This window comes from Rhipicephalus microplus, chromosome 1 (assembly GCF_043290135.1).
Source record: "Rhipicephalus microplus isolate Deutch F79 chromosome 1, USDA_Rmic, whole genome shotgun sequence".
NCBI classification, from domain to species: domain Eukaryota; kingdom Metazoa; phylum Arthropoda; class Arachnida; order Ixodida; family Ixodidae; genus Rhipicephalus; species Rhipicephalus microplus.
The window spans coordinates 23934950-23962483 of record NC_134700.1 but is presented as its reverse complement, the minus strand read 5'-3'; the positions used below and the strand labels follow the sequence as shown (position 1 = coordinate 23962483).

Sequence of the window (27534 nt, the reverse complement as noted above, 5' to 3'; positions counted from 1 at the left end):
ACATTATGCTAGACCATAATTAAAGTTTCAGTGTCCTATGAGCAAAAGCATGGCCTTCGAGATCAGTATTTGATAATAGTGCCTATAGCATGGCTGGCAGAAGTAAGTTGCATTGGCCCATCATCGAAAGGGCTTCCATGCCCTTTTGATCTTGAGCCAGTGCAACTTACTCCACGAAACTTCATACCTGCCAAGTTCAAGGATTCTGAATCCGGGAAATTCTGAAACTGTAGCTTTTTTTTACTTTTTTTTTTACGTATTTACTGATTTTAACCTACCGCTGCGTGCCCTCGGAGCTCGTAGATCACTATCGCGTCGCCGCGACTACGGTTTTGTGCACAGGCGGTTGCGACAAACGGTAGTTCCTTTTACAATCCCCATGCGCTTGGCTGCGCGCGCACCTTCAGAACTTCAGAACTGAATTGTTTTATGCCATCTACGATAGCTTCTGCCGCAGTTTTGTCAGCAGAGTTTGCGGAAAGCAGCGTTGCTTTGGCTGGTTGAGCGCACACTTTCGAGGTTCTGTCAGTTACCTCGTCGCCATACATAATCGTGTCAAGAGCGACTGTCGTTTCGTCCACAGTGGTTGTGGCAACGACAATTACACGCGCTGAGGAAGACGGTGCGTGCGCCGGTCGCATGCGTACTTCCGAAGCTTCGGGTACGCTGCTCGCGGCCTTCGTTCGACGTTTCTATACTAAAGTTCGTATCACCCGCCACGATTAGAAACATTCCTATTGAGGCCAAATGAACATAGTAAATTTGGCTGGGGAACTTCAAGAATTCGTATCTGCCACGGTTTCACATCACTGAGATTACACCGTACGTTTACATTGACGCCTCTTAAACTCATTTATAATAAAATGGGGTAGGTTCAAAAAGCCTGGAGCGGATTGAGCTGCTTTTTTGTTAATGCGGCCAGATCACGCACAGAAACTTCGATTTCCGGAAGATTTTCATGACAACCGTACAACTGGAAAAAAAAAGGGTCAAAATCCGGGAGTCTCCGGGCCGATCCGGGAGACTTGGCAGGTATGTAGCTTACTTCCATGCCCTTTCCAGCAGTCTGATTGCGTAGTCCTTACTCTTTTTGTGCCATCGTTGTAATGTGTCATGCCACAAATGAGAGCAAGGAAGGCCTCTTAGAAAGCCTTACCATCATCTTGAATTTCAGTGCTGTTAAGATACAGCCCCTCCACCCTCTCCTTTGCCACAAATCTGAAATCGCCGAAGGTGGTGGGGGGTTCCTTTTTCCTTGTTTGAGATTCGGTGGTATAAGTAATAATAAAATCCCTTCTTTAAAACCCATCACGTTGAAATACGGGCACGAAATCCATCTGCCCCAGTGAGCCACGCTGATAGGAGTATTAACTGGAAAAACAATCGCTGCCACAAAAAGAAAGACAACTCTTCTGATAAAAATGGTTCCAGGCTTACTTTAGAAGAACAAGAGTAGTTGGTTATACATAGTCATTCGCAACACGCTGTTTGAACGTGAAGAAAGACACGAAAACTACAGGTGAAATGCATCACAAGTGTGAACTAACAACTCTTTATTTTATGGAAACATATCACATATATACCGGGTGAAACTAAAGGAAGAAAGCTTTAACCTGCACAAAGCACACGACAGGAGCTCGTGTTGTGTTCTACCTGCAGTTTTGGGGTGTCTTTCAGCGTGTTCCAACAGCGCGTCACAAGTGTTGACTAAGCTTCCGCAATTTAGGCTCTACGCATTGCTTCACATCAGCTTACTTTCGTTTTCAGAGAAAAGTTAATTTTTCTTTTGGCACAAAAACAGCAGCTGGGAATGAGCTGGCCACGCTGTTGGCAATCGAGCATATATGAAATGGAATGTGCAACTAGCAACACTAAGGCAGGATCACATCAGCAAAGCTCAAAAAGCGAGTATCCCAACCTGTTGAGCATCCCTCTCAGCTGCCAGTTGGTTGTTCAGCTCCTGTGTGTGATGCAGTGCAGTGCGCAAGGCTTCCAGCTCATGCAGTGCTGATGTGCGCTGCTGGTTCAGCTGAACCTGCAGGTGGCTCTCTGCACACAATCAACACAGAAAGTTTTGTAGGCTGCATCAGAACGTCTTGAGGCTGCATCAGAACGTCATTCTATGCAGGAAAAATGGCACTAAAATAAAACAGACACCACTAGAAAGGAACACTTAAACAGTTTAAGCACAAATCTGTTTAAGTAATCCTTCGTTGTGGTGTCTTTTCTAATTTAGCGCAATTTTCCCTGCATCAGAACCAAGCAAGTTGTAGGGCTTCCATCTTGAACGAATCAACAGCGTCAAATAACAAGGACAAACAAAAGAAACGACAGAAAACGGCGCTGACTCGCAACTAATGCAACTGGAATTTTCATTTTGAAAGAAACAGAATAAATCACAGCTGCAGAAGGATGATTACAAAAAACCATTATGCAAGCTTGAAGTAGCAAAAGCAACAAAAAAAAACCTATGTGACTGATAGGCATGATCAACAGCCAAACTATCCTTGATAAACGACATCTCTGCCGGTGATAAGGCTACGGAAGGTTCGCTGGCACACTTGTGACCGTCTTGTTGCTTCTGGATGCGTAACCTCACTACCTTTTGCATGCATAATGGTTGTTTGTTATCGATCTTTTACAGTTGCTGTTCATTTTGGATAAAAGTTTTAGTTGTGAGTCAGCACCATTGTTTGCCATCTCTTTCATTTGTCCTTGTTGTTTCACGCTGTTTATTCATTCAAAATTCTGTAGGCTGGTCGTGCAGTGAACAGGAGTGAAGAAAAGTATACACTTAGGGCTCGTTTTCTTTGTTAGACACAATATTAATGAGATCTAACAGACAGTCACACCAAAGAAAATATGGGGGATATTAAATGAGGTGGTTCTAATGTAAATGTGAAGAAATAAAAGTGGATGAAAAAATAACTTGTCATAGGAAAGTACCGAACCTGCAATCTTGGAATAACGTGTTCGATGCTCTACCATCTGAGCTATTATAAAAGCTATCTCCCCATCCACTTTATGGGGTATATATGTGCATTAAACGTGGAAGCGTGAGTCAATGCCTAGGTGGCGAGTGCGGAACACTCTTTATCTAAAGAAAGAAAATCTGAAGAAAGAAAAATGGATGGAAAGATGACTAGTCGTGAGCAGGGATCTAACCTACGACTTCCTGGCAGACTTCATGTCTTCAAGTAGTATATACGAGGGATTATTAGTTAACTGCCAGCTTGTAATAAGATCACGTGCTACGTTACACCAAACAGACAGACAAAGAGTGTTCCACACTTGCCGCCATTGCTACTGGCGGTGCTGACTTCTACTCCCACGTTTAATACACATATATACCCCATAAAGTGGATAGGGGCATAGCCCGCGTAGTAGCTCAGTTAGTAGAGCATCGGACGCATTATTCGAAGGTCGCAGGTTCAGTCCCTGTCCATGGCAAGTTATCTTTTCATTCACTTTTCTTTCTTCACATTTACACTGCAATTCGGTTTAATGACTTCCCCTATACTTTCCTTGGCATTATTGTGTTTGACCTCATTAGTGAACAGCAGCGTAATTTAATGGCTGGGAGCATCTGTGCAATCGACAATTGGACAACCTTTCAAAAAATAGTTTAGCCCAAGTGACACAACGCATTGGTAGGGGAGTGCCGAATAAAATGTTGGTAGCCAAAGACTTCTCGCCCAAAGCTGCACTATTTATGTTGCCATTGAGGTATACACATCATCAATAAAAATGTTCCATTTTGTTGAAGCACCCAAACTCTGAAACACAATCAGCTGACATTGCTCCCAAAATTTTAAATGTACGACATACAAAAAACAGAATAACTCCACAGGTAAATTTTTCTAAGTTGAAAGGTAAGTTTATCAATATTGACAGAACATAATGGGAAGGCTGGTCATGTCTTGAGAAAACATTAACCGAAAAAAATGCCGCCTGTACTTTGTTCAATGACGAGTGTGCGGGAGGATAATTTTTCTGCCTAGCCTGTAATACTGCGTAATATCTCTGTAACTGGTCATCCGCTCAAATTTCTCATCATCCTCCCCGCTCGACAAGGGCAATTCAGAGGCTCAGTCTGTGAGTCCTCGAGCTGTCTGGTGTGCAGCCTCACAGCCGGCCGGTTAAGGAGGAGTGAGCGGGTACCCAGAATATATCTCCTGTTCGCTAATCTTTGTGTCCAGCCAATATTCTTAAAGCTATTTGGGATATCGGTCCTCGTGCAAAGTTTCTCACAGCCGTCTGCGAGTCGCTAAAGATTAGTGAAGTCGAGGTGGATGCAATGGCCAGTGCAATAGCTGCTTCCTACGCCTCTTCTGAAAAGCTTGTTCTCACCGAGCCAATGACCTTATAATTTTCTTTGTAGTCCACTACTGCTATAGTCATGCTGTCATTTCCTTTGTATTTTGCCGCATCTACGTATGTTGTTTTCGCTAAATCTTTTACGTTGTTATGTATATTTTTCACTCTTTCAGCTCTCCTTGCCTTGTGATGGTCGAGGTGCATGTTTTTTGGAATTCGTAAGATTACTAAACAGTTTTTGATCTCATACGGGATATCCTTTTGGCGCCAAACTGATTTTCGTAGTTTATACCCAGTTCTTCTAGGATGGCTCTGCCTGTTTACTATGCGTTAACCGTTCATATTGTGCAATTTTTTGAGATTCTATAAGCTCTTCTGATGTGTTGTGAAGCCCTGATTGAAGTAATTTCTCAGTAGGGGTAGTTATCGGAAGTTCGATCGCCTGTTTGAAAACTCGTCTAATGACTCTGTCTATCTTTTCTCTCCCAACCACTTGCAGTCTAAGGTACAGAATCACATATACAATACGACTTAAGAAAAAAGCCTGTACCAGTCTAATCGTATTATTTTCCTTTATACCATAGTATCGGTTTGCAATTTGTTTGAGTAGGCGCATAGTTTGCTGCACACTGGTTTCAAGTAATCCAATCGCCTATCCGTTATACCCATTCGAGCTGATTTGGAGTTGCAGAATTCTTATGCTTTCAACCGTGTGTATTTGTGTTTTTTCAACGAAGACTTTAATGTTAGGTTTTTCCTGGATACTTTTTTGACCCCTGCATGTTGGGTTGTAGAAAAGGAGTTCCGATTTTTCCGGTGAGTGTTGTAATCCTGTATGGGTGGCATATTCATCTACAATATTCACTGCGGTTTGCAAACCTTCCTCTATGTACCCATCACTACCTTCTGCTATCCATAAGGTAATGTCATCTGCATAGAGGCTATGGTGGAGTCCTGGAATTTCCTTCAGCCTGGTAGTGAGACCTATCATGGCCACATTTAAAAGGAAGGGGGATGGGGACTTGCTCCTTCAGTTGTACCATGGCATCTTGTGTGGAGAGCCCTCTTCTGATGCCGATCATGTTTGATGCGGTATACGTTGTTGATGTTGCTGCGGTATACTCAAGGTACATTAACCCTGATCAGGCAAGCATGCTCCATTATTACTTTACCGACGCAAGAAGTGAGGAAGATGTGACCGCATGTTCTGGATTTATAGGGGTTTACCCGGCTTAAGAATGAGGATCGCGTCGGATTTCTTCTATTCGTCGGGTATCTCCCTGTTTCTACAGTACTCGTTGATGTAGTCTGTCATACGGCTCGTTCCCTGGTCGTCCAGGTTCCGGAGCATCTTGTTGGACACTTTGTCAGGACCTGGAGCTGACTTGGTCTTGATAGTCTGCAGAACTGCTCTGATTTCTTCCTGTGAAAAGTGTCTGTCGAGATCTTTGTTGGGAGAGCCTGAGTATTCCTGGTGTTCGACTGCCGGGGGTCTGCCGAGGCAGAGCTTGGCGATTTCATCACTTATCTCGTGGATGTTCCCTTTATACCTGTGTCTTATCTTGGTCATTTCCGCTTTCACCGCCATTTTGGTGGCCGACGGGTCCAGCAGGTGCTTAAGAATTTTCTATGTCTTGCCTGTGTTTATGTTGCCGTCCATGGCGTCACACACTTTGTCCCATACCTGATGGCATAGCTGGGTACAGTGTGTTTCGATGTGCTTGTTTAGTTCGGCGAGTTTTCTCCTTAGATTTCGATTGCATTTTGCTTATGCAGCCGTTTCTAAATAGACTGCTTTGGCTTCGACAAGGTGTGTGTGAGCTTGCTGTCCATCCGCATTTGAGAGGCTTCTGCCACACTCATCTTCCTCTTCTCAACGAGCCAACCAGTCATCTCACTCCATTTCGGTTGTGGCTTTTTCTACGTCTCGTAGAAGTTCCCTGCTCCATTATTCTATGTGTTTGATGGGCCCCTGTTCTTTCTCGTTTTTGTTTTTGCGAAATTTGTCCCAATATACGCGCCTGATCATCCGTTTGCAGTTCCCGGCTGGAGGATTGCCTAGGGTGATGCTGAGAATCCTGTGATCACTCTCCAGGTCTTCAAAGATGTTTTCCCACGTGATTCGCCCAGCGTTCTTGCAGAGGGTTAAGTCTGGCGTGGTGTCCCTGTGAGGACCTACACTGATTCTGGTGTGCGAGGCTGGCTCATTCAGAATGGTTAGGCCGGCCTTTTCGATGAGGTCATCAAGGTTTTTTTATTTTCTTTGACGAGTGCCCATTTCCCCACTGCATGTGTGGAGCGTTAAAATCACCTCCGATGATAAATAGGTTGTCGCTTGAGATGTTCATCGTTTCATTAATCAGTTCTTCAAATTTATGTGGTACGCCCTTTTTAGACGGGCTGCTGTATACGTTTAGGACAAAAGTGCTGCTCTTCTTTTTGCTGTGTGTCATGACTTTTATAAGGATGTGATTGATGTCCGAGACTTGTTTCGTAATGTGTGGGATAGCAACTAGCCCTTTCTTCATTAATGTGGTCACGACTATGTCTCACTTCCTTGTGTGCGATGTCTGTGGGTGGCATACCCGGCAGTTTTGGCGTGGTGGAATGTCTCCTGCAAAATGATCACGTCAGGCTTTTTTCTTTTTGTGGTGATTTTGAGAAGTTGCACAATCGATGCTTTCTTATTAGAGAAGCCACGGCAGTTCCACTACGAGATGACGAGTTTTCTCATTTTGGTGCCCGCCATGTCTCAGAAATTCTCTTCTCTAGCTCTTCGAGCCGCTTATCATGTTTTAGTGCCAGCGCCTTACTCTCTACCTCGCTGTCGCTAAGTCGCACGACCAGCATCTCGAACATTTTCTCCATTTTGTCAGACAGTTTTGTTCTACACACAAGCACGAAACGGACAAGGACCTTGCATATTAACAACCTTTAATCAATCACTTTCGCTAGTCAAATACAGCTGAGCCCACATATAACAGCCTCACTTAAAACTAACTTTGTCTTCAAGCAAACAATCCCCACGTAACCATGGAAATATATACTAGTTTAATGGTACAAAATCGCACTTACAACTAACATCTCTCAGCACCGCTGATCAGTTACAGCGAACGGAGTCGGTTCTCCAGCAACTTTCTGGGACACCATTTCTGACCGCCGGTAAGCAACTGGCAAAGTGCCCCTATATTCTTATTGTTAAACGCCGACCCTGCTTTCGCAGCCCTCTAGTTGTTGCTCCCCCCCAATCGTTTTTTGCTACGCACCCCTCGGTCCAGTGTACCCCCACTATTTTGAGCCTTCCGCATCACCAGACGAGGCCAGTGTTTTCACACTGCTATGGATATTTCGAAGACCGGTCGGCACACTAGTCTCCCCTCAGTTTATGATCGCTGACCTTGTTACACTGTCGTTGGCATCGCCATCCTAGAGACCAGACCATCTGCCAACACTATTGGGCTGCCAACTGTACCCGATCATCTGCATCTGTGTCTTGTCTGGATCGGTGTCTTATCGTTCCAATGCATGCGCTGCCCCCCCCCCCCCCTTTTTACCGCCGACTTTAGTCATTCGCGATTCGTTTCGCAAAACTTCTTCTCGTTCACTTCACACTTCACTCACCATGTCTCTCACACGTTTGTGGAAGCGAGAAAACAGCTGTTACATGGAACGTATAGTGAAAAAACTGGGGAGCATCCCCCCAAAGGAAGCTCTGATGAGATGCGAAGCAGCAGCGGTGCGCTTGGCAATGACCCGGTTGAAACGGGCGTCAACGCGGGTGCTGGAAGAACGGTTTGAAGTAAAACTCGATGTAGCATCTACTCAAGTAAATGTTTGTAACGCAATGACGCGGGAGGTGGGACGCGTTAAAGACGCTTGCGCTCGGCTTTTTTGGCTCGCGTCTTGTCGGTGTTACCTGCACACCGTCTGTATTCTCGAACGCGATCGGTGTTCTTGACTCTCACCTCATCGGTGTAGCTGGTCTTCCACTGCCAGCACTTGCATACGGCTTCCCTGTTTCTCGCCTCGTCGGTGTTCATGTCGCCATTCGCGAATGCCATCGGCTTAGCTGACCCTCGCAACACCGGCCACAGCAGGGAAAGGTACACGCACACTAGCAAAAAGCACTTCGCGACGACGTCCCGCCCGTCATCACGATTGCGCGGCAAGCAGCAGCGCCCTGTCTGCATTGTCAACGCCGCGAGATTCTCGAGGTGCACGCAGCATGCGCACCCATCGCCTCTCTGCTTCTTCTCGTTGACAGATGGAGAGAGGTGGCGTAGGTGAGGTGATACCCTCGTGAGGAGTGGGCTCGAGCATTGCGAGCGATGGAGAGGGTGAAGCGAGAGAGAGCTGACACGTGCAAAGTGCGCGGCAGGCAAGGAAGAGAGACATCACCGTGCACTGCTAGGAGGGCGTGAGCTACTTTACACCACTTCCACATCTGCAGCGAGGGGAGCGGTGCGGACAGAGCGACAGCATTACACTGGCTAGTAAAAGAGCAGCTTTGCATTTAATAATCAAAGTTCGCCGAGCCGCGCAAGCCCGCCAGCATAGTAGGAAAATTCTCCTAAGATTTCCTACACACAAGACGCATGTTTCGTGGACCTTCGAAACAAGCTACCCGACCTGCCTTCTTCCTGCATATTTGGGTTCTCGAGCCACCCGCTGTATGCTCCCCTCTCCCTTCTTCACTCTATCACAACTACTTCACCTGTCTCTCGAGAGTCTGCTCTCCTCTCTTTATTGTAACTCCTCCACACCTCTCCACCGCTCCACAACATCAGCCATGCTGGCGATGCTGGCTCGAATTCAGAAGTTTCTTTTTCTGCTTAGAAACGGGCCCATAGCAGTTCAATGCGTCTTGGCTTGTTTGTCGTGTGTGAACATTTTGCTCACTGTTGGTGTGGGTGTGTGCTCAGGATGGGGAACGAGAAGCCTTCCGCGCCTTTTTCTGCCACTCAACAAAACATTGAAAATGTGCCCGCTTGGCTAGGGTGTGATCCCCGCGTTTAAGACTTATTAGAGGTGTGCATTCTGGAGCAGACGCTCATAGCTGTTGACCGCCCGGCAGCCAACTCACTGCTTTGGATGTCTCTGTATTCAGCTGTAAAGTAGACAAGGCTTTGTGTGAGGCGGTGACAGCTATGCATGTCTGAAACTTTCACGAGACCAACTTCGTCAACGTCGTACCCGATACTGAGCCTGAAACTTTCAAACAGATCCACTTCGGAGGCAATTGGTGGTAGCGCGTTATTGATTCAAATATGATAGGGCGAGATATCTGCTGTGATGATTTCATTACAGCTGATGATGATGCCTACACTGCAGAACCGTGCACTGATAAGGACATTATGAATGACAGGTGCGGCAAGAGCAATTGACGTATCAGATGATGATGATCACAATACTTTGTGGCTAGTGCCCACTAGCACGCTTGCAACAATTGGCTATATTAATAGCTTCAGGCAGCTTGTACATGCCAAGTGCCTCAGCGAATAGTGAAATTCACACTGGAATTTTAGTATTTGAACTGTTTGAACTTCCTAAAAACAAATTCAGTCAACGTTCGATTGACAATGGCCCCTTCCAATTTTCAATATGTTTCACACAATTACATTCCCGCATTGTGGCAATGCTGCTTTTCAAACTCTGCTACGATCAGGAAAACACTGGTTCCAACATGAAGGCAGTAGATCTGGCACAAGTGGAGGCTCAATTAATGCTGTTTTTGAACTGAAATTTGGGCAGGAAGTCCAGAAAATCAAGCACCAAAGATTTTTAGTAACCAATATTTTAGATTTTTCTATAAATTGATGTCTGCGAGACAGATAACAAAATCTCGACTCGAAAAGAGCACATCTTTGTCCGCCACATCAGCTGCGCTTCCACAAGTGTTTGAAAGAGGAAACGGGGAAATAGCATCCTTGCCTTTCCCATGTAAAGTGCTGTCAACAGCACTTCAGTTGCACCAAATCATGAGCATATAAATCTAAATGGGCCTCCGCATCACGCCATTCTTGATATGACCAACATAAAAAACCACCCGCCAGTGCTCCATCAACCTAGCCAAAAGAAGCACTTTCATGTTGCTATATCATAGGAATATGCATAGAAATCTTTTACAACTTCTTTTCTGCAGTTTCACTTGGAATTATTAAAAATATATTCATTCAATTCGCATTCACACTTACAATAGTAGAATTTGCTTCGCACTCTAAATTTTGCTATTCCAATGAAAAGCCTCGAGGTGTCTCTCAAAAGTCTTGTTGCGTGACAACTTTGCAACTCATTTGATTCCCCTTTGGCAAAAGAAGCCAAGCTTCCACTTACTCCTCTCGGGGAAAGGAAACTGCTTACTCAGCAGGTGTAGATGAGCAAAAGCTTCACAGCTATGCCACACACTTTGTCAGTAGGCTTTTTCACGTATTGCATTGCAGGTCACACACTTTGCACACATGAAAAAGTAGCCTCACTCGTCCTTATTCCTGGCATTGCTAGCCTGCACCAACTCCAACAAGCTCAAACTAACAATGAACTGGCTTGCTGAATTTGCATTTTGCTGAATTTGCTTTTCAAGGCACCTTGTGACAGCTGTGGCAATTTGAAAGCCTATTTTATTGCATTTTCTGACCAAACTGAGTATCAATAATTTTAGGGTGATGCTCAAAAGTACAACATTCTAAGTATTAGTTATGTTCTAAATTGACTTTTGGACTGTTTGTTACCATTCCAACAACCTGATTTTACCTAAAAGTTAAAGGAGCTGAATTCTATGAGTGCAGTTGAACAGCATAATAAATGAAAAAATGAATGACAGCCCCTGATGACAGACAAGCCTGGAGATGTGCTTGTTCTGGTCATAAATTTTACTAGTCACAAAGCAATAATACAACAAGCTAAATTCAAGACACTGGCCAGTCAGTCCTTCCTACCTTCATTCCGGCTCTTCTGGCATGCATCGTTCAATATGGTCAGCTTGGCCTGCAGCTCAGACACCTGACTCCGCAGACTGTCGACTTCACAGCTGCTGCTCACAGACAAAACATGGCGACAGTGTGTCAGGCCCTTCTGCCCCTGTTCATTATGTCTACGAATACAGCATTATCACAGGAACATTGCAACTTATAAGGAGGTGGACAAGTCTTACCTTTTGCTTTCAGCCTGGTCTGTGTGGCAAGTTAATCCACGGAAAAAGCTAAATAAATTGCAAATTTCGCAAAAGCAAATGATGGAAAATCCTTTTCTACAGGGCATGAAGTGTCCACTAAGACAATTCATGAACCAACCAAACCAGAGCAGCAGCAGATGGTCATTGTGCTAGGGCCACTGATGACCAAAAAGCACCATGATAATGTTTAGTGGCCGTACACGGAGCCTAAAATCATGCATACAAGAGGTCCGTAAAACAGTATAACAATTAATGCGGGAGGCAAGAGGCATGTAGAATGAATTATCCCCTTGAGAGTTTTATTAGCCATACATGTACAAATGGCGGTTACCTATCTGCCCTCACATATGTTTTCGCCGTGCAGGTGCAACTCACCGCTAGAAGTTTCGTGCCATGACATCACTGAGAGGTGCTGGCACCTTCAAGGACTAGCAAAGAGCATTAAAAATGACTATGCTGCCTTCTAGTAGAGACACACACAACTGATTTCTAGCATCAGTGCATCGCACGCTGAGCGGCAATGCCCTTTTGTGGTTTCGTGATTTGGCTGTGTGATCGCAACAGAGGCACGCACAATTTCATTTTTACCTTTATTGGTACTTCCCTACAGAGGGAAGGGGGGAAGGGTGGAGGATGATTGCTATCTTTATTCACGTTGCTCTTAGCTTGTTTATCACCGACACTCAGCAAGGTGTTCTAAATCAACTGAATATGCAATCTTTAAATTTTCATGCAATGACAATTCGCCATTCAGGACAAGTGTTACCACGAAGTTACAAGTTCTTGTGCTTAATAGAAAGCATTTAAAAGTGGCACAGACGGGCCTGAACCCGTTACTGCATAGACTCACGGCATAAGTCCTGGCAAAGCATTGTAGAGTTTGCTTTGTTATGAATGTAACAACACATAATAAAATTCAATGCATAATCACTTAGATTGTTATTATATCTAGCTAAATTATTATCAGAATGGTCCTGTTCCCAGTCTAATGGAGTCCTAATAGTCGCTGAAGTTAGGGCTCAAAACTTTATTTGCATGCGCATTTCCACTGATACAGTCAAGCCCGCTAATAACGAACCTGAGCCTGACTCGGCATCTGTTCGCTGTATCCCGAAGTTCGTAGTAAATGAAACACAGCTTTTAAAAAAGTTGCAAGTGAAAACACAAACTTTTTTTTGCCCAAAAAAGTCCGTGATGCACGTGTTTCGAAGAGCAGAAGCAATAAGGGCGGTCACAAGTTTATTCCAAACGGCAGCGTGCTCGTTCGCCGATGCTCGTGGCATAAGCTGCATGAGGCACTAGCTCCAAAGTTTCGTTCTTCACGCAATTCGATTCCTCCAAATCGATCTTGCCGCGCACTTCATTCACAATGCCCTAATTCGTGAATGGTTCCACAGTGTCGGCATCATCATCGGCCGTAATGGAACCATCGCAACGGATGTCCCACCTGCTCTCTCATGTCGAAGTCGATGGCGCGCTGCCACAAATCGCCGCCACAATGGTTCTGTTCGAAAGCTTCAGGCTCGGCATTGGGCCCGACGTCGACGACGAAGTCGGCCTCGCAAAAACAATTTTGCGTGCATGTAGCTGTCACCACAGCCCACGAAATATTCACCATTTCCACAGCTAAATACCGGACCGCCCGAAGCAACAAGTTGGCTGCCATTGGTTAACAGCTGTGAGCAAGTACTCCCCAACATGGCACCTAACGCGCGGGTTGTGCTCAAGCCAAGTGGTCACATTTTCGACGTTTTGTTGAGCAGCAGGAAAAAGCGTGCAAGTCCTCCCGTCTGCCATCATGACCACACACGCACACCAAGAAAGGGCAAAACGCGCACACGCGACGCATATACCAGACTACGTGGAACAGCTCTGGGCCTGTTTCTGGTTAGAAAATGAAACTAATTCGAGCCAGCGCGGCTGGCGTCACGGAGCGGTGGAGACAGGTGAAGGGGTTGTGATCAAGACAGGGGAGCATATTTGCGAGAGAAGGGCAAGGAGTTGTGATATAGTGAAGAGAGGGGATGATACGGCAGGAGGGCCACCTTGATAACCAAGACACGTGGGAAGCAGGCAGATCGAGTAGCTTGCTTGAAAGGTTCGCGAAACACGCAACTGGCACGCAGAAAAACTTAAAAGAGTGCCTGCGCGCGCAGAAGTCAAAGCACAGCGGCCTGAATCAGCGTTCGCGGCGGTGTTCAAAGAATCAGCGGCCGTAATAAAGAAATCGTTTTGTTGCGCCTGCGGGTTTGCATGGCCTCACCGACTTCGGTATTTCGCGATTCGTTTCACACAGATGAACAGCCGTTTTCGCCCTTCCACGCGCGTGCGAAGGGAATGCTGAGCGGAGTCCGAAGTGAGTGAAAACAGGTCAGAAAGATGAAACCAATTGCGAATTATCCAAGTCGGTGGGGTAGCGTACGTGCGTGCACTGGACGCAGACGATAGAATAGAGTCGGTGGCCAACAATGTTGGCAAATGGTCTGGTCACTCCAGGCCAGCAATGCCAACGACAGTACCAGCGATCAAAAACAGGGGAGATGGCCGACCAGACTTCGAAAGATCGGTGACAGTGTAAAAACACGAGCCTCGTCTGGCGATGCGGGGTGCTCAGATTAGCGATGGGACAAAGGTCGGAGGGGTGCATAACGAAAAGCAGTCGGGGAGAGCAGCAACGGAGGCAGGGTCGTCGTTTAACAACAAAAATGTATGGGCACCTCGCCGATGCCTGATCAGTGGTCGAAAGTGGTTTCCCGGGAAGTCGGGAGAGCGCTGACCCCGTTCCCTGTAACCGATTGGCGGCACTCGGAAACGTTCATTGTAAGTGCGATTTTGTGCCATTGTACAAATGTATACTTTCACAGTCATGCGGATATTGTTTGTTCTAAGCGAAAGTTCGTTTTAAGTGGGACCGTTATATGTGGGCTCGACTGTATTACCATACCCAAATTGTGCTCATGCATTCTGCAATTCTCGCCATTTCGGAAGGCTCACAGCTGTGACCTATTCCACAAATGCACTGAGCATATAACAATGGTTTGGTTTTCAGAAAATCCGTGCAAGTAGCAGAAATTCTTGGGAAGCAGTACCTCCTAGTCAACGACACGCCGCCGATGAGTGCAAATGCTCTGGGAAATTTCTTTTATGATTAAGAGGGTTCAAAACTGCCTGAATATTACATTATAGACATTTCCTTATTAACATTCTGCAACTTTTGGAGGAGCACGTGCGCCCAGCCACCCTTTCTCTTTTACGGCAGTGGGAAAACCTAGTTGCGAGGACATGAGTGTCCCTTTGAGACACAAGTCAATAAAGCCTCTTGCGAAAAGATGGGACAGCCCCGCAACCAGCGCTCGGGATACCCCTTTCTCCACACACCGAACGGCCCAGCCTCCCTCAGCGAAGAAACATATTCTTGTCAAGGAATGGAAACCGGGACGGTGAAAAAAACTAGTGTGCCGACTGGCGTACGCTCTCTCTGGCACCGGTCATGAAAAAAGAAAGACGAACCAAGAAGCACCTGCGAGCGAAAGCCGACAACGACTGAGGTGTAAGCCTCTATCCTTTGTTATCTGTTGTCTCACTATGCGACATTTACCTGCTATTTCTAATGTATACCAATAACGTGTTGTTTGTTGACCTAGCCTGTCGCCTTATTGCTTGAACCCGTGTAGCTGCAATGACTCGAGCTACGGAAAGGGGACGCTAATCGTGCACTGTATGGCTGTGTGCAGCTGTAACATTAGCTAGGCTTTTGTGTCAGCCGTACATAGGATGGACCCCCTACGAATTCGAACTTTAAACAGTGTATCTTTGTGACAAATGTTCCTTCAAAAAATAATATTTTAAAGTAACTTATGTTCAATATTTTAATGATGGCTTCATATGTTATTGCAAAATTCATAAACCGTTAAGCAAAATTTCCATTCAAGCAGTTTGCAAAGTTTGGCATAGTTTACTTAACAGAGTGATAGGCAGTTCCACCCTTGTATTTTTTATCCGTTTCCCCCCCCCCCCCTTGTTTACTGTGCCCAAGGCACACAAAGAAGACTGCATTTGTTAGTGCCATCACAGCTCATCCAGCCAAAAAAAAAACAAAACGCATTCCATATGTGTGCACATCCATGTTTCAAGAAATACCATGCTCTCAAATGCTAATGAAGATTATGCTGCTCTGAGTGATGATGACACTAAATTATTGTTGCTTTTTCCAGACTTTACACATTTGTAGATTCAAAAGCCACAATAAAGTAATCTGACCATCTGCAAAAGTTTCTTGTGGCAAAATTTGACGCTTTGAACTTGTATATGATGACATTTGAATTCGCTTCGATTCCAATTTATATCTTTGGAAATATCAAAGAACAAATAAATGTAAATTAGTCCGCATATGACCTCCTGTAAAGGTGGCTTCCCTGCATTTAAGAAATGGCGAGCTTAGAAAACGCCTAGCCAAGAGCAATTGCCACTGCTGCAAAGCCCCAGTTCAAGGCTAAATGAAAATATTACATTCCATTAATTCATCAATTTTTAATTTAAAAGTTTGTTATGCCAGCTTATATGCTCTAAGTTTTAAATGCGACATTTTAAATGCAACATTTTTTTAAATGCAACATTTTAAAATGCAACATATTTTACACGTTACCACTTGCATTCTATAGAAAGTCTAATCCTGCTACTATTTGAAGTTGTTTCCAATTTTTTTATTATTATTGAGCAGGTTAGTTCGGTCACGACAAATATGCCCGTTTCACTATTCTCACAAGCAATGCATTAAAAATGAATACGGTGGTCAAGGTGAAAGTAACATGACATTTCACTGACCTCCGGTCGAGCGCATGGCCCTGGTCCTGGGCAAGGTGGCCAGCTTGGTCGAGTGCTAGCTGCAAACGATCATTCTCAGCGTTCAACACTTCTATTTGCCGATTCAGATCCTCCGCTATCTGCTGAGAGAGGTTGCACCTGCACACACATAAACACGTTGTTTATCATTTCATTACAAGAAAAGTTTAAAAAGCCATAGTTGCTTCTGGCCCACCAAGCAGAATTGATGGAGCTGCATTACCCATTTAGCAATGGTTGAGACAAAGAGCCAAAGGCTGCCTGAGAACATTCTGGCGATATTCGGCAACAAGACAAGCCAGGAAAGAGCAGCCAATAGTCAGAATGAGACAATGAAGAAACAAATATTATGCCGAATGAAAGCACATGAAATAAGCGTTGATAAAAGCGTACATTACATTGCAGAATTTGTTAACAAGAAAAAGCAATGGCAATAACAATAAAAGATGGTAATTCATAATAGTAGTACTTTTACTAAAGTATTAAAAGATTGATAAAAACATAAATAGGCAAGAACATGATAGATAGTCCAGAGAAATTAATTTCTAAAACAGTGTATTGTTTATGCCCAGTATACAAATTACCAAATGGTAATAATAATATAGCTCATTGCAACAGTTTTTTTTTCATTTCAATTCAAAACAATATGCAAAAAGCAACAAAATTTGAGTTAAGTACTTTGTTTCTAAAAATTTCACTCATTGAACACCCCACAGGTGACTTTTTAAACCACATGTTGTTCTCGGGCTCCTTCAGCTTATCATTTAAGGAGTGTGCAGAAATTCAAGTTCTAAATTGCAATTGAATAACAGCCAATCTATTGACGATCTTCGAATAATTGTACGTATTTAAAGTTTTGAATAATTCAGCAGGATGAATGTCTACAATACAACAAAGACCAATGGTGCAACTTGAGTTAGAATGGGGGGGCTAAAACTAATGCTCATTTCATTACAGTAGGCCTTTTACAGTAAGCCATTCAGTAAACCTCAGTTTTGGCTAACATCCTGGTTCAAAAGCAATCATTTGTTTTGTCAGGAGGTTTATTAGCCGTTAAGACAGCGACGAGACAGCGTGAAGAAGCGTCCAGCGATCGGCACAGCAACGGACCGAAGCACGAGCCGAGCGAGCCGGGCGTTGGCGATGCTGCTCGCTGCAGGCACATCTTCTTCTTCACAATCGCCCCCGCTGAAAAAGGAGCCATCCTGGCGACTTAAGAAGTTTCAGGCAAAGGCTCATGGTACGGTTTCAGTCGGGAAACATGGACGATGTCACGTGCACGCCGGCGCATGTCGTCCGATCGGGAAACTGGTTCAATTAGGAAATTAACCGGAGAGGTTTTCTCCAAAACAGTGTAAGGCCCCTCTACCGGGGGACAAGTTTCGAGGAGAGTCCCGGTGTTTGGTATGGGATGGCAAGCCACACAAGAAACCCTGGGGCATAGGTGGGATCCGGAAGAGAGGTGCTACGGGTTTCTTTCTGGCGTTGTTGCTCTTCCGAGGTGAACGCACGGGCGAGCTGGCGGCACTCTCCGGCTTGTCTAGCAGCATCGGAGATAGGTGGACACTCGGAAGCATCAGGACGGTAAGGAAGTAGGGTATCAATTGTATGGGAAGGCTCACGTCCGTAAAGAAGAAAGAAAGGTGAGAATCCCGTGGTGATTTGTATTGCGGTGTTATATGCGAACGTGACATATGGGAGAACACGGTCCCAGTTGCTATGATCAGATGCCACGTACATTGAAAGCATATCACCTAGCGTGCGGTTGAACCGTTCCGTTAGTCCGTTAGTCTGCGGGTGGTATGCTGTCGTTTTCCGATGAATGACGTGGCATTCCGAAAGCAGAGTTTCGACGACCTCGGAAAGGAAAGCGCGGCCTCTGTCACTAAGGAGCTCTCGAGGTGCACCATGTCGAAGGATAAAGCGTTGCAAAATGAAAGAGGCGACATCTTGAGCTGTAGCGCTCGGCAAAGCGGCTGTTTCGGCGTAGCGTGTCAGGTGGTCAACCGCCACTATAATCCACCGATTACCATCTGGTGTCAATGGAAGGGGACCGTAGAGGTCAACGCCGACGCGATCAAATGGCTTGGCAGGGCATGGAAGTGGCTGCAATGCGCCAGTCGCACGTGGCAGTGTTGATTTACGTCGCTGGCAGTCAGGACAGCACTGCACGAATTTACGTACAAAATTGTACATGCCGCGCCAGTAATAGCGATGGCGAAGGCGTTCATATGTTTTGAACACTCCGGCGTGGCCACATTGCGGATCGTCATGAAGGGAGGCGCATACTTGCGATCGTAAAGTGCGTGGAATGACCAGCAACCACTGGCGGCCATCGGGAGCGTAGTTGCGTCGATGAAGAAGTTGATCGCGGATGGCGAAATGGAAAGCTTGACGTCGGAGGGATCGAGATACTGGAAGGTGGGGCGTGCCAGATAAATATTCGATAAGAGAGGCGATCCACGGGTCATGACATTGTTCGGTGGCGATCGAGTCGAGATTTAGCGATGACAAGGTCTGGAGGCAAGTGTTTCCGCACGTCTGATCTGGTGGTAAAGGTGAGCGGGACAGGGCATCAGCGCCAGAGTGTTTGCGTCCGCAGCGGTATACGACGCGAATGTCGTACTCCTGGATGCGAAGTGCCCATCGCGCAAGGCGGCCAGAAGGGTCTTTCAATGTGGAGAGCCAGCAAAGCGCGTGGTGATCAGTTACTAGATCGAACGGGCGGCCGTATAAGTACGGCCGGAACTTTCCAAGCGCCCACACCAGAGCCAAACACTCTTTTTCTGTCACGCTGTAATTAGTTTCGGCTTTCGTCAGAGTGCGGCTAGCGTAGGCTACAACGTATTCTGAATAGCCGGGCTTTCGTTGAGCGAGGACCGCGCCTAGCCCGACGCCGCTGGCGTCGGTGTGCACTTCGGTAGGAGCCGTCGGGTCGAAGTGGCGAAGAATAGGTGGGGAAGTGAGCAGACGGCGCAGAGTAGTGAAGGCAACGTCACACGCAGGGGACCAGGAAGTGAGGTTCACGTCACCGCGAAGAAGCTGGGTTAACGGTGACATGATAGATGCAAAATTGCGAACAAAGCGCCGGAAATAGGAGCATAGGCCTACAAAACTGCGAAGTTCTTTCATGGTCGTCGGCTTGGGAAATTCTGCGACTGCTCGAAGTTTTGCTGGGTCTGGTAATACGCCGTGCTTGGACACGATGTGGCCTAAAATGACCAGCTCGCGTGCAGCGAAGCGGCATTTTTTCAGGTTAAGCTGCAGACCAGCGTTGGTCAGACAACTCAAAACGTGCCTGAGGCGAAGGAGGTGCGTAGGAAAGTCGTGGGAGAAAACCACGACATCGTCGAGGTAACAGAGGCACATATTCCATTTGAGGCCACGTAGCGTATTATCCATAAGACGTTCAAACGTGGCAGGCGCGTTACAAAGCCCAAAGGGCATGACGTTAAATTCATATAGTCCGTCAGGTGTAATAAATGCAGTTTTTTGGCGATCGGCTTCTGCCATTGGGACCTGCCAGTAGCCGGACCGCAAATCTAACGACGAGAAAAATTCCGCTCCGTGAAGGGTGTCAATGGCGTCATCAATGCGCGGCAAAGGATAGACGTCCTTGCGGGTTATCTTATTCAAACGACGATAGTCCACGCAAAATCGGATAGATCCGTCTTTCTTACGCACCATGACGACGGGAGACGCCCAGGGACTGTGAGATGGTCGAATGACGTCTCTACGAAGCATATCTTCGACTTGATCGTTGATGACGCGGCGCTCTTCAGCGGAAACACGGTATGGTCTTTGACGCAGTGGCTGGTGTAGTCCGGTGTCAACATGATGTTTGACTTGTGATGTGCGGCCCAGTTGAGGTTGCGACACATCGAACGAACTCCTGAACTCATGCAGAAGATCCAGCAGGTCGGCATGTTCGGTGGGAGTGAGGGTGTCGGCGATGGCGCTGGAAAACGTATCTTTGGACGATTCCTCGAGGGCCGACAGTGATTTTGGGTGGTCGCAGTAGTCGTCCGGGACATCAAACAAAAACGAAGGGTCGAGATCCTGCACGCGGCCGAGACATTCCCCCGCAAGATATGTGACAGGTGTGGAAAGCGGATTGCTTACGAACATGTTGCTTCTTCCGGCGGCAAGGTCAATTGTTGCGAAAGGCAGCGGCAAAGCTCGACGACATTTGAAGATATCGGAAGGCATAAAAAGAACTGTAGCGTCAGTGTAGGCGTTGCATGAAACGGGAACAAGGGCGCAATTTCCAGGCGAAATATCGGTATCTTCATGAACGAGCAACTTCGGCGGCTGATGAGGAGCGTCCAGTGCTGGGACATCACACAAGGGTGAAAACTCAACTTCGGCGCGTGCGCAGTCTATGACGGCATTATGGCGGGATAGGAAGTCCCACCCGAGGATGACGTCATGCGAACAGACAGGAAGAACAATAAACTCCACGATGTAAAGAATGCCTTCGATGGAGACTCTTGCAGTGCAGGCTGCGAGAGGCGTTACTTGCTGTGCGCTTGCGGTGTGAAGCGACAGTCCCGAAAGCGGCGTCGTTACTTTGCGTAATAAACGGCAGAGATTAGCGGCAATAACAGAAACAGCGGCGCCAGTGTCCACAAGGGCGAAAGTACAATAACCTTCAACAGTTACTACGACCACGTTAGCAGGAGAGGAGCGAGGGCTTAAACAGTTCGAAAACGGCGCAGTTCTTGCCTCTTGAACTGCGTTGCTTAGTTTTCCTGGTCGGAGGGTCCGGGCCGGCGACGCATGGGGGAGGGCGATCGCCGACGAGGAGAGGGTGCGCGTTGCGGCTGGAAGTCAAGGTGGTCGGTAGGCGCATAGCGAGGTGGCGAGACCGGCCCGTATTGGACGAAGGGTTGGCTGCCGGGATGCGACGAGCGGGCATAGTTGCCGAACGTCTGAGGTCGACGGCGGCAGTAGCGAGCAACGTGTCTGGGAGTGAAGCAAGCGTAGCAAATCGGTCGGTTATCGGGCGTCCTCCAGGGATTGGCGACTGGTGCTGCCGCCCAAGGTGCAGTATAAGCAGCCGGGTGTGCAGGCTGTGAGCGCGTGGTGTAGGGTGGTTGCGGGAGCCTACGTACAGCGTCTGCATATGTGAGCGGCGCGGCTACGGGCTGCATCTCTTGCGAAAAGGCGACAGGAGGAGCCACAGGCTGCGTTGCATAGGTTAGGGGCGCGGCCACAGGCTGAACGGCTGGCGGATAGGTGACAGGAGCGCCTACCGGCTGTGCAACACCCGGGCAGTGACCACGGCTAGATAGAGGTGGCTCGTAGTGCGCAAGAGGAACAGCTTGTGCAACCTCTTCCGATATAGCAGTGCGAAGCGGGGCAGGTAGACGGGTGGTGGTCTCGTGAGTAAAGGGCACTAGGGAAAGTTGGCGGGCGACTTCCTCACGGACGAAGGCTCGGACTTGCTGAAGCAATGGTGAATTGTTGGTCATGGAGTCGAAACTGGACAGCGACTCACCACCAGGCTGAGGCTGCCTAGTCAGAGTGCGTTGCTTTTTCAACTCGTCGTAGCTCTGACACAAGCTGACGACTTCAGAAACTGTGCTTGGATTCCTTGCCAAGAGCATTTGAAATGCACCGTCGTCGATGCCCTTCAGGATGTTTTTGACCTTGTCAGATTCGGGCATGCTGTCATTCACACGTCGACAAAGGTCGACGACGTCCTCAGTATAACTGGTAAAGGTCTCGCCAGTCTGCTGAGAGCGGATGCGCAAGCGCTGTTCTGCCCTCTGCTTGCGGACAGCCGGCCGACCGAACACTTCAGCACACGACGTCTTGAAGACGTTCCATGTGGGGATGTTGTGTTTGTGGTTATTAAACCACAATTCGGCGACACCAGTGAGATAAAATATCACGTGGCCCAGCTTGTCGGCTTCATCCCACTTATTGTTGGCGCTCACCAGTTCGTAGTGCTCGAGCCAGTCTTCGACGTCGGTCCCATCCGCACCGCTGAAGACCTTCGGCTCCCGTAGCGTAGGATGGCCAGGGCAGTTGAACTGGAGCGAAGGCGTCGATGTAGTGGCGTTGGCAGTCATGACAGGTGGTAGCGTGCGGCTTCGCAGCTCCAGGGTGTAGTAACGGGGATTAACAGCACCTCCACCAAATGTGAGGAGGTTTATTAGCCGTTAAGACAGCGACGAGACAGCGTGAAGAAGCGTCCAGCGATCGGCACAGCAACGGACCGAAGCACGAGCCGAGCGAGCCGGGCGTTGGCGATGCTGCTCGCTGCAGGCACATCTTCTTCTTCACAGTTTATTTGAAAGGAGATAATGTCGCTTCCTACCAGTTAACTCCTTCACAACTTTGCTTCTGAAACGAAAGCATCGACATTTGCATAGTTTGGTCACTTTGCTGCAAGCGCCGTCAAATGCCCTGATTCGAACGACGAAACTCTTGGAGATTGGGAGATAGGCTTCAAAGGTGAAAATTTGTTCGCGCTGTGCAATCACCAATGCCGCATTGCCGCATTCATACAAAAACTCCTATTGCTCCCGCATGCACTTAAAAGCTGCGAACAGGAGGCTGAAAATTTTTGGGCTCAGAGCACCCATGATGATTAAGCACAGCATTACCATCACCAGATGAGCTGTGAACACTGTAACATCACACTGAGAGTGCCTGAATTCATGTAACAGGGTACAGCTTCTGCATTACAGTTCACTGGTAGTCTTTTGGTAGCAGCCACTTATTTCATTTTCGTCGAGGACATTTTATTTCTGTGTTCTTTCAATTTTGAAAAAATTGGTTTGTATTCGGTATTCGATCAAATTTTTTCGGTCCCTATTTGGCCCTACTTGATTTGAATTTGATTTGAGATGAAATTTCACTGCTCACACCCCTTTTATTTACCTATTCATTAATTAATTTATTTCTTCATGTATATATTTAATTATTTATTTATTTTATTAGCCTATTGCAAAGGAAAGTGGGTTACATTTTTCAACTTCCTAATCAAGAAAAGAAAGAATATAGTGTGGTGGTTGCACAGAAACCGTAAGACCCATATTAAAAATACCTCATCAACACTCTTGAATCTTTTCGAAATCGCGCAGCAAGATGCATTTATTCGACCTACTGGTATGGCATCAGCATATTCACTGTAAAGGATAAGTGTGAGTTACAGTCACTGTTGCACCGTTGTACGATAGTCAGCCTTGGTCTTTTCCTTAAGTTTTTCTACAGTTCACAAGCCGTACATCACCGCACCCACAATATTGCAACGCAGTGGCCATCCGCAACAGGTTTTAAAACCACGTTCACACACAACAACCTTCTCTGCTTCATTTTTTTGCTCAAACAGCAAAAAAATTAGAATGCACTTTTTCACCACGTTGTTGCAACAAAAGATCACCATATTGCCAAGCTCTTACCTCAAGTACTGTTATCGCCCCATTACACTGTACGTAATTCTCAATGCAAACTGCGTCTGCACTGCTCGAGAAGCTTCGGGACTGTATAGATTATTTCGTTAAGATTATGCCCACTTCATGACTATTACAGATTATTTTTATACCTACGTGGCTATTAGCGATAACGCTGGAATATTTGACGGCACGCATACAAATACTGATGAACTTCACTGCTTGTCGGTTGATCAACGGCACGCGCTCTGTTCGCCGCAATCAGTGCCAGAGTCTTGCTATGACTTTCCTTCTGCAAGGCCACAAGTTTGGCCCAAATAAAATAGTTTCATCTTAAGCCTGAAGTCTGCTCCCTTTGTCAACGTCATGACCCCGTGACATCTGGTGGAGGTGCTGCTTCTTTCATGTTCTGGGCACCCCCATCAGGCTGCAAACCCAGCCAGAGAGGCAAAGAAATCAATGCCAATTCCAAAGAGCGAGCAAGCTGCAGGCAGAGGAGTGTGCAGCCAGAGTACAGGCCCTTTCTCGAACACAATAGGCAGCCCCACATCCTGACATTGACAGCATCAACGATGACCACCTCCGCACACTCTGCCCGAATCCTCCTCCAACAGCCCAAGAAGCCGGCAACCTTCTGCACATTGTCGATCAAAGACCTGGACAGCTAGCTCGAAGCATACAATCAGGTTGCTGCTTTCATCGAAGATAAGCTTTGACATGTGCTTTGCCTTGGCCGACGCAGCTCGTAGCTGGTTCGAGAATCAAGAGTGAAACCTCACAATGTAGGACGTTTTTCGGGCCAGGTTCCTCACCCCTTTTACAAGTACTGTCAGCAAAGAGAAGGCTCAAGCTCTCCTAGAAACTCGTGTGCAGCTGCCAAACGAAAACGTGGTGCTCTTGACGGAAGAAATGACCAGACTCTTTTACCATGCCAACGCTGAAATGCCTAAAGCTAAGAAACTTTGCCTAGTCATGCGAGGAGTTAGGCAGGAGCCTTTCACTGGACTGATATGGAATCCACCAAACATGGTCGAAGAATTTGTATCAGTAGTGACAATTATCAAAAAGACCCCGGAAATGTGCACTTCACAATTCAACCGCCGCTCAACTCGCTCAACTCCAGGCTATGCAGATATACAACCACTCTGCTCCGACAATCTGTGTGAGACCATAAGGACTGCAGTGCGCAAGAACTTCGCCGAACGTTCCCGTCGTGCCAGCCTCAAGTTTCGTCGATCGCAGACATCGTCAGAGAAAATCAGCTCGGCATCCCTGAGTTATCACAGCCGCAACCCAAGCCATTAGCTACGCTGCTGCTGCATGAAGCTACACTCCGCCTCCACGTCCATGTCACCATGTTAGGAGGCCGCGCCGCCGCATTTCTGTCACCAGACACCGCCACCACCACCGCCGATGCCATACTCTTCACATGCTTGTCAGCGCAACGCTCCAAGGAAAAATATTGTGTGATGTTCCCCCAACCACCGACCTCTCTGCTACCACTGTGGAGGAGCTGGCCACACTTACCACCGCTCCCAGTACTGCCACATGAGACTGCGTGGTTTCGACGTGAATACGCTGTGCTCACAGCCAGGTGAACTCTCGCACGACCGCCGACTACCTCACAGGAGCGCAGTCGACAAACTGATGACCTCAACGTTCGCCGTTACCAGGCCACTACACGCCACTACATTGCAGGCGGTATGCCAGCCCTGCTCGTGGCTGATCTCCAAGCCCTTACTTGGAAAATTAACGGCAGCAACCGATGGAGGTACGGTTGCTGTACAACAAACTACTCAACTTCCTCTGCCGCCACCGCTGACGATAACGACAGGAAACCTCAAAAACCTGCCATGCCCCAAACGCAGCTCCGACACCAAAACTTTAAAGCCAAAAGATCTAATGATGCAACGTGGAAGCAGCGGAACAAACTGACATAGCCATAATCCGACGCCACGACCCAACGGCAACGCAAGACGATGAACAAGTGACCTAGACGTTCTCACTAACGGCCACAACATCACCGCTCTCATTGACACTGGCACCGTCTACTCTGTCATCAGAGGGCCGCTCCCTGCGAAGTTGGAGAAAGTAAAGACTGCTTGGAATAGACCTGAAATACCAACTACTGGAGGCCACCTGAAAACGCCGGTTGGAGTTTGCAGAGCCAAAGTTACAATCAACAACTGGACTTATCCTGCAAGCTTTTTTATCCTACATGCTGACCAGCATCTCGCGGGATTCGATCCCGGCTGCGGCGGCTGCATTTCCAATGTAGGCAGAAATGTTATAGCCCCATGTGCTCAGATTTGGGTGCACGTTAATGAACCTCAAGTGGTCGAAATTTCCGGAGCCATCCACTACGGCGTCTCTCATATGGTGATTTTGGGACGTTAAACCCCACATATCAAATCAATCATTTGTTATCCTACAACAGTGTTCCAAGGACATGATACTTGGGATAGACTACCTAAGTCATCATGGCACTGTCATCCACCTGAGGTCTGAATCAATAACACTAACCTCAGTAAAAGAGCTGTCACATGACACAACGGCGGAGATCCGTGCACTGGATATGACAGAGGAGCAGGTCACCGTGCCGCTTTTCTTCAGCGTCGTCACTTTTATCGGCACCAAAAAGGCCAAATACCTTGAACACATCATCAAGGACGATCAGCCACTGTTCTTAAACTGTCAGATTTGCATCGCAAAAGGCATAGCAGAGTTGCGTGGCGGCAAAACAAAGGTAGTGCTGGCAAACTTCAGTCACAAACATAAGCACTTTAACGTTGGTCCGACGGTTGCCTACATCGACGAATTCCCGGATCTCAGCTATGCCTTCTTCCTCTTCAATGCTGCCGAAGCTGCTTCGACGTATCGAGGCCCCCAACCAAATTTCGACGAGAACCAGGGCCTTCTGAAGTGCGAGCAAGACCAGCTCAAGACACTGCTCCTGCAGTTGGAGGACTGCTTCTCGTCATCCTGTAGAATTCGACGACAACCTCAGTCGCGAAATATCGCATCATAACCAAAGAAAGTGCCCGACCCATCCCACCGAGCTCGTACTGAGTTCTGCGCAGAACCTCGTTGGCGCAAACTTAAAAGACGTCGAAAGAAGAGACTCGAAAAAGCGCACACTCGCAACTGACTTCTATTGAACCGAAGCTCATCTTATACAACCCTTACGCATGCGTACAACCACAAGAAGAGACTAACCAACTATTGCAATCATACCAACTCCACCACTCGCTTGCAGGAGTATGATTTCGATGTCGCCTACAGATCTGGGAAGAAGCATCAAGATGCTGATGCTCTATCGCGCTGTCCTTTGCCCAGCGGAAGCCACTCACCATCGATACTCCAAAACGACAGCACCTCTCCAATCGCAGTGCTAAGCTCATCACCTGCCACCCTATCCGTCCTTGTTTCACAACAACGTGTCGACCCATACTGCCGCACCATTGTTGACCGCTTGACCGGCTCTACTACTCCTCCAAACGCCAGACTCCGTCGACAACTTAAACAATTTAAGCTTGTCGACGATGTTTTATGTCGCTACATTTACCACATCAATGGCAACAAGTGGGTACCCGTCATCCCACGTTCTCTGCGACGTGAAGTTCTGGAAGCCTTTCATGATGATCCAACCGCCGCTCATCTAGGCTTTCACAAGCCTTACGACAAAATACGAAGTCGTTGTTTTTGGCCTGGCCTCTCTTCAGCCGTCGCTAAGTACGTCACCTCCTGTGTCCATTGCCAACGGCGAAAACGACCGACAACTGCTCCGGCTGGCTTAATGCA

General features: G+C 47.2%; 1 protein-coding gene across 12 annotated transcripts in view; it reads right to left on the bottom strand.

Annotated features, from left to right (window-relative positions):
• LOC119178046 (uncharacterized) overlaps nt 1–27534 on the bottom strand; it is an 831732-nt gene that overhangs the window by 543339 nt on the left and 260859 nt on the right. For all 12 annotated transcript variants that reach the window (XM_075869285.1, XM_075869292.1, XM_037429209.2 and 9 more), the window contains 3 exons: nt 16313–16450; nt 11253–11347; nt 1919–2049 (listed from right to left, as the gene is read on the bottom strand). In XM_075869285.1, coding sequence (XP_075725400.1) covers nt 1919–2049; nt 11253–11347; nt 16313–16450 — 364 coding nt within the window. The remainder of the gene's footprint in view (nt 1–1918; nt 2050–11252; nt 11348–16312; nt 16451–27534) is intronic.